Source organism: Dama dama, chromosome 21, assembly GCF_033118175.1.
Source record: "Dama dama isolate Ldn47 chromosome 21, ASM3311817v1, whole genome shotgun sequence".
Classification (NCBI taxonomy): domain Eukaryota; kingdom Metazoa; phylum Chordata; class Mammalia; order Artiodactyla; family Cervidae; genus Dama; species Dama dama.
The window spans coordinates 73,118,954-73,131,404 of NC_083701.1; the positions used below are offsets into that span (position 1 = coordinate 73,118,954).

Here is a 12,451-nt window from a genome sequence, read left to right on the forward strand (position 1 = left end):
TTCCCTTTCCCCACTCCTTTTTGTTTGCTTGTTTGTTTTAACCAGCCATTTTCTGTTGTTTACAACCCAAAATCTAACTAACACATGTAAGGTTGTATTTAACTTGATATGCCTCAAAATACAAAATTTAACAGAAAGGTTTGTAAATCTCTTTTGGTCTGTCAATCACCCCTCACAATTACAGTGTCCTCTACTTATTCAAACCCTTCCTTTCTGGTGACATCCCCCATACGTGACCTTTCCAATGATTTTAATGTTTCAACCTCTTTTTTTCTTCCTCCCATCTAACACTGTTTACTCAGAGCTGCTGAATTTAAGTATAAGCTAAGACATAATAATATGATTAAGCCATAATCATATTATTATGGTTATCAATAACCAGGATTCTTAATCTTGTCAGGCATATTTGCATTTCTTTAAAAAGAGGCTACTCTTACTCAAAATCAGTTTGTTAAAATTTCAAGTATGATGACAAAGTAAAAAATTTTAGAGTGTAAGGTAGTTATTTTTAAAAATATGTTAAATGGCATTACTCAAGTAGTCCATGGATCTGCTCATGGTTCACCTAGAGATAAACAGAGGGCTATAGATACGACAACTTATCCATCAATTAAACAGGTTTCAGTTGCATTATTTTTGTTTGAATACATAAAGCATTTAGAAGCATTGCAATCTGATTAACGGAGTCATGGTGAGATTTGTGATGTTAGCAAATATGACTAATACACCCCAAGGGGACCCTCAACCACCTCTCCCTGGGTTTTGAGGGCTGGAGGCAAAGAGTAATGACTTGTCCCTACCCAATAGACTATCCATATTGAATAGGAATAAATAATGATTTTTTAAAAAGCTATTCAAAAGAATTATTCAACTACAAGAAGTAATGTATTTAAAATACTTACAATTTCTTTAAAATAGCCATGAATTGTACTACCTTCTCTTCAAATTTTTTTGGTCCATATAAAGTACGGCCACCACGTGCCTTCTTAACATGGATAGCTATATTGTGGGAATCATCAGGTTGTGGAGGTTTACTTTCCTCTGTGTCTTCAGCAGGTATTCTGAACAAGGAAACACAAATTTTATGTTGTATAAAAAATTACTGATGTGAACTCTTTATTGTCAAGAGTAGAAATGCACTGTTCTGAGATAATTTAGCATTTTAATAATATATTCCTTCTCAGTGTCTGTTTTTCTCCAGTCATTAGTAATACAATTAAACACATCACTCTAAGTCTCAAAATTATCACTCAAAATTACCATATATAAAATATTTTCTAGGGACAGAAGTTGACTACAGATGTTATGACTGTCCCAAGTGATTAAAACATCTTCCATAATAAATTAGGTACATACACTTAGGAAAATATTTTAAGACAGTGGTTACCACACTTCCTTTTTTCTCTCATGGTTGGTTTCCAGCAAGTTTTTTTTTTTTTTTTTGCACCAATGATAAAAGTGCTTTTTTAAAAACTTCTGTTTCCAACTGGTAAATTATGAAAATCTTGGAAGCAGCCACCATAACTTATTCTTGTGCTACCGTATGATATACATTTAAGTCCCCAAGACATGTGTGAATGAATGACCTTTTCCCATTTATCCTTCCAGCTCCAAGCTTTCCGATTAAGAGCTAACTAAAAAAAGCTAAGGAAAACCAATCTAACAAATGTCATCCTTAAGAAAAAAATAGAGCAGGAGAAGATAAAAATCCAAATGATCACAGATTAGTCCTTTACTTATAAACATGAGACTTTTTTAAAGTTAAATATAAAATAAACATTATGTAGAATAACAATAACAATCATCACATTAACATCTAACTTATATTTGAGTCTTTTTAAAGGTATTGTCTACTCTATTAAACATTATATACATATTTATCATTAACATTAATTAAGTTAAATAAATATTATCCCCCATTTATGGGACAAGGAAATTTCAGCTTAAAGAGTTTGCATAATTTGTCTAATCACTCATATCCACTTTCCAATAGATCTGGAAAGAGTTTTTTGCAATCCAAAGTTCACAGAACATTAATGCTTAATAGCAAAACTTACTTGTCTGGCATATACAGAAAGAAGATACTGCATCATAATTTACAAAGATAAAGTTGAGAGTCAAAATTTATTTCCCCTTCGACCATTTTCACAGAACCTCAGTCATTCTATCCACAGAAACCTAGAACTCTATTTAATACTCTATCTCTAGTTTCGTCTATAAAGAGTAAGTACAGCAAAGCTCAGCAATGTTTAAGATTCATATATAAAACAATTGACTGCATTCTTTCCCCCAGCTCTGATTTTCAAATGCAAATGGAGTAAAGATCTTATGTTCTAAAGAAGAGTAGTCTGTGGACAGAATTCTGTGGAGGAAATTTAGAAAATGAGTCCCCACTGACCCAGTGTTTTTCTGGCCCAAGTTCACCATATGTGCCCAAGGCAAGAGTTTCCTGGAATTCCTGACTTTGAAAATTCCTACATTGAAAATCTCAAGCCAGCCAAAGAAGGTGAAGTTGCTCAGTCCCGTCCCTTTCTTTGTGACCCCATGGACTACAGCCTGCCAGGCTTTTCCATCCGTGGGATTTTTCAGGCAAGAATACTGGAATGTGTTGCCATTTCCTTCTCCAGGGGATCTTCCCAACCCAGGGATCAAACATGGGTCTCCTGCACTGCAGGCAGACTCCTTAGCGCCTACACCACCAGGGAAGGGGCAGCCAAAGCATTCAGAATAGTCCTCAGTGATATTTAAGCCAACCTGGAGGTCATACCTGCTACCAGCTTACGTGCATGTGTTTGCACTCAGCCATGTCTGACTCTGCAATCTCATGGACTGTAGCCCCCCAGGCTCCTCTGTCTATGGGAGTGTCCAGGAACGGATACTGGAGTGGGTTGCCATTTCCTTCTCCAGGGGGTCTTCCTGACCCAGGGATTGAACCAGTGTCTCTTGTGTCTCCTGCATTGGCAGGCAAGTTCATTACCAGCTGAGCCATGATGGAAACCCAGAAGCCAACCAGCAGACAGCAAACCACCAAAAGCAACAGGAACAAATAGATGGTCATATATAGTGATTGACTGAATGATTAAGTTATGTCTTATGCTCTTTGAGAAATGCTAGTGTCAACTACAAATTAGCACTTGCCAAGAACATTTGCCAGCTGCGGAACGACAACAACAAGGGCCTTTGCCATCTGCCTCTGTGGTGATTAAATCCTGTGCTGCTGCAAACGCCAACCTTCAACACCCTCTCAGGGGGATTCAGGGTGACAGTGAGGAGCTCTGTGATCCAGGAAAACAGGGGGGACAGGTCTTCAGATAGTTGGATATTTTCAGGAACTGATTTAATGACCCTGATCCTTGTATCTCTCCATATCTAGAAAATCATTAAATCCCTTCATGGTGACATCAGCTCCTCGTGACTAGCAGAAAATCTTTTGTAAAGTATGCACTTGATTGCAGTGAACTCTCCTTTCGCCAAAATCTTATACATCAGCTTCCCCCTACAACCTCCTTGGAGCAGTCTCTCAGAGCCAACTGAGGTGGTGTCTCCTGGACTGCAGTCCTCATTATGCCCAAAACGAAACTTCACTTGCCACTCTCACACTGTGCATCTTTTTAGGCAACATTAGAAAATAATCCTCAATCATTATATTTATGTAGCAAAACTACCAACAATTCAATATATATATAGTCTAAAATGTAGAGTCATACAAAATTCAAAATCTGTTTATGAGAGATTAAGTGAAAGTTAAAGTCACTCAGTCATGTCTGACTCTTTGCAGCTCCATGGACTATGGAGTCCATGGAATTCTCCAGGCCAGAATACTGGAGTGGGTAGCTTTTTCTTTCTCCAGGGGATCTTCCTGACCCAGGAATCCAACCCAGTTCTCCCACTTTTCAGGCAGATTCTTTACCAGCTGAGCCACAAGGGAAACCTAAGAATACTGGAGTGGGTAGCCTATCCCTTCTCCAGTAGATCTTCCTGACCCAGGAATCAAACCAGGATTTCCTGCAATGCAGGTAGATTCTTTACTACAGAGCTATCAGGGAAGCCCTGTGTTACTCTAAGGCCTCCAAATATTCTTTTCTTTCACACAAGTCCTACTTGTTACATGATAAGATAGTTCCAAGATATGTAATATGTTGTTATAAATTATGTATATGTCTAATAGGTATCTTGAACTCATCTCACACACTAGTAAAGCAATGCTCAAAATTCTCCAAGCCCGGCTTCAATAATACATGAACTGTGAACTTCCAGATGAACATGCTGGTTTTAGAAAAGGCAGAGAAAACAGAGATCAAATTGCCAACAACCACTGGATCATCGAAAAAGCAAGAAAGTTCTAGAAAAACATCTATTTCTGCTTTATTGACAATGCCAAAGCCTTTGACTGTGTGGATCACAATAAACTTTGGAAAATTCTTCAAGAGATGGGAATACCAGACCACCTGACCTGCCTCCTGAGAAATCTGTATGCAGGTCAGGAAGCAATAGTTAAAACTGGACATGGAACAACAGACTGGTTCCAAATAGGGAAAGGAGTACATCAAGGCTGTATATTGTCACCCTGCTTATTTAACTTATATGCAGAGTACATCATGAGAAACACTAGGCTGGATGAAGCACAAGCTGGAATCAAGATTGCCAGGAGAAATATCAATAACTTCAGATATGTAGATGACACCACCTTTATGGCAGAAAGTGAAGAAGAACTAAAGAGCCTCTTGATGAAAGTGAAAGAAGAGATTGAAAAAGTTGGCTTAAAGCTCAACATTCAGAAAACTAAGATCATGGCATTCGGTCCCATCACTTCATGGCAAATAGATGGAGAAACAGTCGAAACAGTGGCATATTTTTGGGCTCCAAAATCACTGACAGTGGTGACTGCAGCCATGAAATTAAAAGACTCTTACTCCTTGGAAGAAAAGCTATGATCAACCTAGACAGCATATTAAAAAGCAGAGACATTACTTTGCCAACAAAGGTCTGTCTAGTCAAGGCTATGATTTTTCCAGTGGTCATGTATGGATGTGAGAGTTGGATTATAAAGAAAGCTGAGAGCAAAAGAATTGATGCTTTTGAACTGTGGTGTTGGAGAAGACTCTTGAGAGTCCCTTGGACTGAAAGGAGATCCAACCAGTCCATCCTAAAGGAAATCAGTCCTGGGTGTTCATTGGAAGGACTGATGTTGAGCTGAAACTCCAATACTTTGACCACCTGATGCAAAGAGCTGACTCATGGCAAAGACCCTGATGCTGGGAAAGATTGAAGGTGGGAGGAGAAGGGGATGACAGAGGATGAGATGGTTGGATGTCATCACCGATTCAATGGACATGAGTTTGAGTAAACTCTGGGAGTTGGTGATGGACAGGGAAACCTAGCGTGCTGCAGTTCATGGGGTCATAAAGAGTTGGACACGACTGAGCGACTGAGCTGAACTGAAATATGTTTCTTGAATATAGGTAATAACAGTTCTGGATCTAAAGTGTGTAGGATTTTTTAAATAAAATTTCATTCTATTTATTGGTCATTGTGGTTGCATAGAAAAACTATTTTTTCTTTTCCTCAGTAAACTCAGATGTAGAGATTAGCACCACGGCGAAGCAAAATAAAGTCAAATTAGCAAACATTATCTCATCCAGTCCTCCAATATCACTCTCGCAAGTGCATTCTTGTCCCCCTTTTTAGATACAGAGACTAAGATTCACAGTGTGAGGTAATCTTCTTAAGGCACCATAATCACCAAATTGCAGAACTGAAGTTCAAACCCAGATCTAACTAGTCTAGAGGCCATCACAGAACTTTATTTTCCATACATTCTTGTATTAGCACTCTTACAAACATTTTATCATTCCTCAAAATCCTTCTTTAACCTTCTCCATCACTTTCTTGTAAATCCATAGAAATTTTACTAAATAGGAGTTAAAGTCAGAAAAATATATGGACTCTTTCTATATTTGCTGTAGGATTCTTCAGTCATTTTTTTTAAAAAGAAACTGAAATCATCCTAATAATAATAAAAATTAAATTCAGTCATATCAGGTGCACTAAGTTTATTCTATCTGTTGATGTTAGCTTAATTATCACTAATGCAAAACAAGGAACCAGCAGAGGGTAAGTCTCCACCCCCAGGATGGAAGTTGGTGAGTTGCAGACTTTGTTTTGTGCTGAGCAAGAGTGCTGACTTTGTCCCACACATTGCCAATATATCAAAAGTTAAAATTGAGGAGAGTTGAAGGCAAGTTCCATTATAAACTCTTGACAGTCAACATTGGAATCCTGTCATCTCTTATAAGAAAGAATATTTTAAGTTTAGACAGAAGTAAGCAATATTTCCCTGGTTTCTATTAAATTAATGTCCTTGACAGACTGAATGTCTTCTCGTTCATTTCCAAGGAGCAATAGAAAATCCACATTTAAAAAAGAACATTGGACTTACATGTATTCTACAGAATAAGGGAGCAATACATTTTCCAGATTATGTGACAAGCTATACAAATATACAAGAAAGTTATTTAGAGAAGATTACAACAGATTTATCTCGTAAGGATTAATTGCAAATATTAATAAGCATCAAATTTAAAAGTTGGGATATCTAAGATAATTTTAATATAGCAATATATTAATAAATATTTAGAAAATTACAAGCAAATATTGTGTGCTATCTTTACTTACAACCTAAATTCCCTCCAGTCACGATTCAACTCAGCAAACATTTTTTGACTATCTAGCCCAAGTAGAGTTCATTGTGTTCATTATCTCAGCTCCCAGGTATGAATCATTTCCATATTTCCAATTTAATCACCCTAGTTTTTCCGCCCAAAGAACATTGCTGAATTGGTCACACACTTGGGTGATTACAAATCTACATTATCTAATTTTAACTGATCTTTGCTTTCGCTCAGCATTCTAAAATCAGCTATTTGTCAAGCTCTTATACAGTCCCCTCAATGACTTCCATCTAGTTTCTTTTCCATTCTCATTTCCACATTCTATGGACAGTCTTGTTTCAGTACTTAATGCTCTCTACTTGACATCTGTTTAGGAATTAATGATTATTACTGACTGTTAAGAAATAATGATAAACACTATTCCAGTTATTCAGCTATAGTGCCACACAAGCTGAACCTAATTTTAAATTTTTGAAGAATCAAATGCAGAGAAAATGTTGCTTGTGAATTTTCAGAATTTCCCTTTTTATTTTGTGCTAATCTCCTCAAGTAAATCTTAACCCCATAGGGCTAATCTAAATAATGAGTGGAACCCCTAATTCAGGGAAATGGAAGGATCAATATGGAGACAGGAAGCAAAATTTCCTGCCACCAATATTACACAATATGGAAGAAAGTCCAAAATTTCAACCATATCTTTTTGAACCATAGGACTGACTCCCTCTAAATCAAAGGTGACATTTCTTCTTAGTTACATATGGTCTTTTATGAACAGGATTTATGAGAAATCACCATTCACATTACGTCTTCAACTGAACTCATAATTTCACATTGTTTACTACTTAATTTTTTAAAAAACTTTTTGTTTTATATTGGAGTATAAGCAATTAACAAGATTGCAATAGTTTCAGGTGCACAACAGAGAGACTCAGCCTTCTATTTACATATATCCATTCTCCCCAAAAACACTCCTTCTGTTCAGGCTGCCTGCCACATACCATTGAGCAGGGTTACTGTGCTGGATAGTAGGTCCTTGTTGGTTATCCATTTTAAATATAGCAGTGTGTATATGTCAATCTGAAACCAACTATCCCTTCCTCCCACCCTTTCCCCTGGTAACCATAAGTATGTTGTCTAAGTCTGTAAGTTTCTGTTTTGTAAATAATTTCATTTTCATCATTTTCTTTTAAATTTTGCACCTAAGGAATATCATATGCATCTTTTTAAAATAAGTTCCTGTGGAAATTCATGCAAGTAGAAAGTTCTTCCTAAATTTCCAGCAATTTCCCAGGAGATTACATTTACATCCTGATGTCACCTTTGCCACTGCGCTTCTTCCTTAAATACTCTCCTTATTCCATGTCTTGTTTATCCAGAGGTAAAACCAACTTTTCCTGTATTTCCTCAGCAAAACTAAACCAAACTAAACCAAGTATTCCGAGCATTTGTTAGTATGGCAGAGTTCATCAAATGCTGAGGTTATCTTAGATGTTTGTATCACATATGACTTTGGCCATCTGATGCAAAGAACTATCTCATTGGAAAAGATTCTGATGCTGGGAAAGACTGAAGGCAGGAGGAGAAGGGGATGACAGAGAATGAGATGGTTGGATGGCATCACTGACTTGATGGACAGGAGTTTGAGTAAGCTCCGGGAGCTGGTGACGGACAGGGAGGCCTTGTATGTGGCAGTCCATGGGGTCACAAAGAGCCGGACATGGCTGAGTGACTGAATTGAGCCTGATCACATATGAAACAGGGTACTTGAAATCCACTAATCCATGTCTCTTTTCTTAAATGCCCTCACCTCCCAGCCCAGGATCAGGGGGTTTTCCTCACTCAGTGCCCTTCTTCCTTCAGTTATTTCCTGGCCACTCTTGCTCCTTTTTTACCCCATTTTTGTCTGCCTTTCCTCACTCCAGACTTGCTCCACAACTCCGAATTAGAATACCTTTATGAGGCCAAGCAATTCAGTTCTTAGCACCTATTCTCAGACACATCTAACAAAAATCATCAAGAAAGAAGCATAACCAAAGGTCCTTCCTTCCGGCAAAATCTATCACTCCTCAGTGGTAGTCGTAAATATAATTGATGTTTGTTTTTAGACTCAGACTTGAAACTTCCTTGCATCAGTCCACTTTAACATAGGGAAATCCTGCACACATAAACAATTTCTACAAATCACCATCACTTTGCTACAATAACGCCCCAATCCATACAGTATTCCACTTATGTCATATTAAAGGCTTTAATCTGGATGACATCAGGATGACACAAAGGATGATCCCAGCGCATGGCTGAAGCAACCAGCTAGGTTTCTATAAAGTTCCCTCTCTTTCCTTCATAGAATTCTCTGAAAGGTCAAAGTACTGCTCCTGAACTGGCAGGATGGTCCTTCGCTTCTCCCTTGTATTTCTCCCTTCCCTCTCCTCCTCTTTCCTTCCTCCTTTCTTTGTTCTCTGTCTCTCTTTCCTTTCCCCCTTTCTTTTCTTCCTTTCGCTTTCTTTCTCCTCCCACACCCCTCCCAGCCACCATTTTCTTCTTGGAATCTGTGGCAGAGAACATGGGCCGTTTTGAAACAATACCGTTTTTAGGTTTCTGTTCACAGCTGCTAAGCAGGGCATGCAGAGTATCAGTAGGGAGAACTCCACGAGTCCTTGGATAATCAGCAGTGTGAAGAACATCACATTCAGGTCTCTCTGCCTCAGAGATTCTTTCCTTTCTTTTAGGCAACCCTTAAGTCATCTTTGAACTTACACGTCCCTTCCTCAGGGATGCTTGCCTTGATTTTCCAGGACACCATCTGTGGCTAGCATAAGCTCTTTCAGTACAACCAGCCCTCAAGCTTGTAATCATCTCTGACACCCATTTCATTTCATTCATCCCTCTTACTCAGGGCCTCTCTGTGACGTCAAGATGCACCTTCTAAGTACAGAGACCCTGCTCGACTGATTCAGCACATGATCACAGCTTGGTGTATATTAAATGAATAAGACTAAATAAACAAACCTTATGAGGTACCATGAGGTTTCTTTCCAAAGAGTGTAAATTTTTACTTTTCTTTTTATTTTTCTTTTTAGAATAAAATAGTGAAACAGGTGGGTTCTTTACCAGTAATGCCATGCTAGTGGTAAAGAACCTGCCTACCAGTGCAGGAGACATAAAAGACTTGGGTTTGATCCCTGGGTCAGGAAGGTCCCCTGGAGGAGGGCATGGCAACCCACTCCAGTATTCCTGCCTGGAGAATCCCACAGATGGAGAAGTTTGGCAGGCTATGGTCCATGGGGTGGCAAAGTCGGACATGACTGAAACAATTTAGCAAGCACATGCAGTGAAGCAGAATTGTTCTAATTCTGACTTTTAAAAATACAGGGAGCATCTCACTCAGTGGATCTCAGGACTTCAGTGAAAATATGGGTTTTACAACCATAACAAGAACAGTTTTATCAGTTCTAATGTTAAATACATATTTTCCAAATAGTTAAATGTCTTGAGGCCAGATCCAAGCTAGCATGAAATAAACACTACTTAGATGTGGCTGTTGCACAAGGGTAATTTTGACAACGCTAGAGAACAAAATAGATTTTCTCAAACTAGATCTGTGATTTTCAGAAGAAAGTCACAAACAAAAAAAATCAATTTTGCAGAGATTTTTTTAAATCAATCTATTAGAATCCATTTGCCTAGGTTTTCAGTTGCTTTATCTCCAAATATTCTTATTTTCCAACATTTTCTGAACTTATGCTTTTAGAAAGAATTTATAATCCATCTGGGTGGCTTACATGCTATACCAAATTATTGTTTTTAAATGTTTGAGAAAATATACAAGTTAAAAAATTCCACATCATTTTAATCCAGATCAAAGCCACTTGTTACTACTGCTTTTAGATCTAGAAGTGAAATTCTGAGTTTCAGTTCAAGTAGCTGTGATATCCTAGTCTCTTCAGAATCTGAAGTTCAAATTAAAGCATCAGTTTTTGTACAAAACACATGCTGAAAGCTTTTGGAGTGATTGGTCATTTGGCCAACTGAGTGAGCATCCAGACTTCTGAGCCCATGAGGAGGGTCCCAGCAGACTCCTCCGGTCAGGCTGCCTTTGGAATCTTGGAGAGGATGCTTGGTGGATTCCTGGGGCTGGTGGGATGGGAGAACACCATTTGCAGACTCCCAAAATCTTTTCATTCTTCCCAATTTAAGTCATTCAATTGTTTGTTACATAACACAAGCTAAGAGAAAATGATATTGCAAAATATTGCAATTTATGATTACAAATCTGTCAAAATCTGTTATAAGTTATAAACTTGGAATCTTCTGAACATAGCAATCTACTTATGTTTTTTCCTTATCTGATCCTATCTTAATTAGAATTGAAATTTTAAAGATAACAAATACTTGGCTGCACTTCATTAAAATATACTGAGTAAAAATCTACCATAGAAATTCCAATATGTCACATGCTGCATATTAAGTGCAACATGATATTTGCTATAAATTTAATAAAACAAATACATTATGACCAAAGAACATGCACAGCAATGCAGTTTAACTAATTGAGATAAGTCCATAAATGAACAAATTAATTATTTAAAAGGAGGGTTAAATTTTTCCATTAAAAAGTTACAGTTCTGTAAATTTTTTTCATTTTCCTAAAGAAAAAAATTTGAGTAGTTCAATTGTGGTCCATGAACCAGGAGCAGCAGCAGCTGCCAGCTTATTAGAAACACTCTTTCCACCCCACCTTAGACCTTCTGAATCAAAATCTGCATTTTAAAAAGCAACCACTCCCAACACCCTGGAGATTAATGCACATATGAAAAGTTGAGAAGCACTGATTTGGAGTTTATTGAAAGTTGCCTTGAAAGCAATGCCAACACTCTGTCTTTGACACTCAAGTAATGCTACCACTGTAAATGCTTAATAATAAACGACCATGAAGGAGAGTTTATTCTGCAGTCCTCCACTACACATCTTTTTGGATCACAAAAGAAACAACTCCTATATGTGTTTGTATTTATTTGTTTGTACAAAATTAGAAGAAAGCACAGAGATGTCCCATATATACCCCACCCTACTCACATGCACAGCTTTCCACATTATCAACATCCTCCACAAGTCTACTACATTTGTTACAATTGATGAACCTAAGTTGAATCATCATCAACCAAAACCTATAACTTACATTAGGGCTCACTCTCGGTGCTGAGCCCTCAACTCTATGGGTTGGATGAGCATATACTTATATATAACCACCATTATAATGTCATATAGAGTATTTTCATTGAAATCGTCTGATTCCATCTATTCGTCCCTCCCTTCCCCGTAACCCTGGCAACTGCTACTTTTTACCATCGCCATAATTTTTCATATTCTAGAATATCATACAGTTGGAATTAAACATGTCCTTTACAGACTGTCTTCTTCCACTTAGTAAAATGCAATTAAGTTTCTTCCATGTCTTTTCATGGCTCTGTGGCTCTTTTTTTTAACACTAAATAATATTTCATTACCTGATATAACACAGTTTGTTTAGCCATTCACCTACTGAAGGACATCGTGATTGCTTCCAGGTTTTGGCAATTATGAATATAAAGTTGCTATAAGTATTTGTGTGCCAGCTTTTGTGTGTCATACATTTCAACTTCTCTGGGTAAATGACAAGAAGAGTGATTGTTGAATTTTGTGGAAGAGTGGGCTGGGTTTTGTAAGAAACCACCAAACTGCCGGTACCAGTTTGCATTTTCACCAGTAATAAACGAGAGTCATTTGCTTCACAATCTTGC

At 37.7% G+C, this 12,451-nt stretch overlaps 1 protein-coding gene across 1 annotated transcript in view; it reads right to left on the reverse strand.

Moving 5' to 3' along the window:
• CNBD1 (cyclic nucleotide binding domain containing 1) overlaps positions 1-12,451 on the reverse strand; it is a 384,488-nt gene that overhangs the window by 316,633 nt on the left and 55,404 nt on the right. The window contains exon 5 of the mRNA XM_061122766.1: positions 903-1,061. Coding sequence (XP_060978749.1) covers positions 903-1,061 — 159 coding nt within the window. The remainder of the gene's footprint in view (positions 1-902; positions 1,062-12,451) is intronic.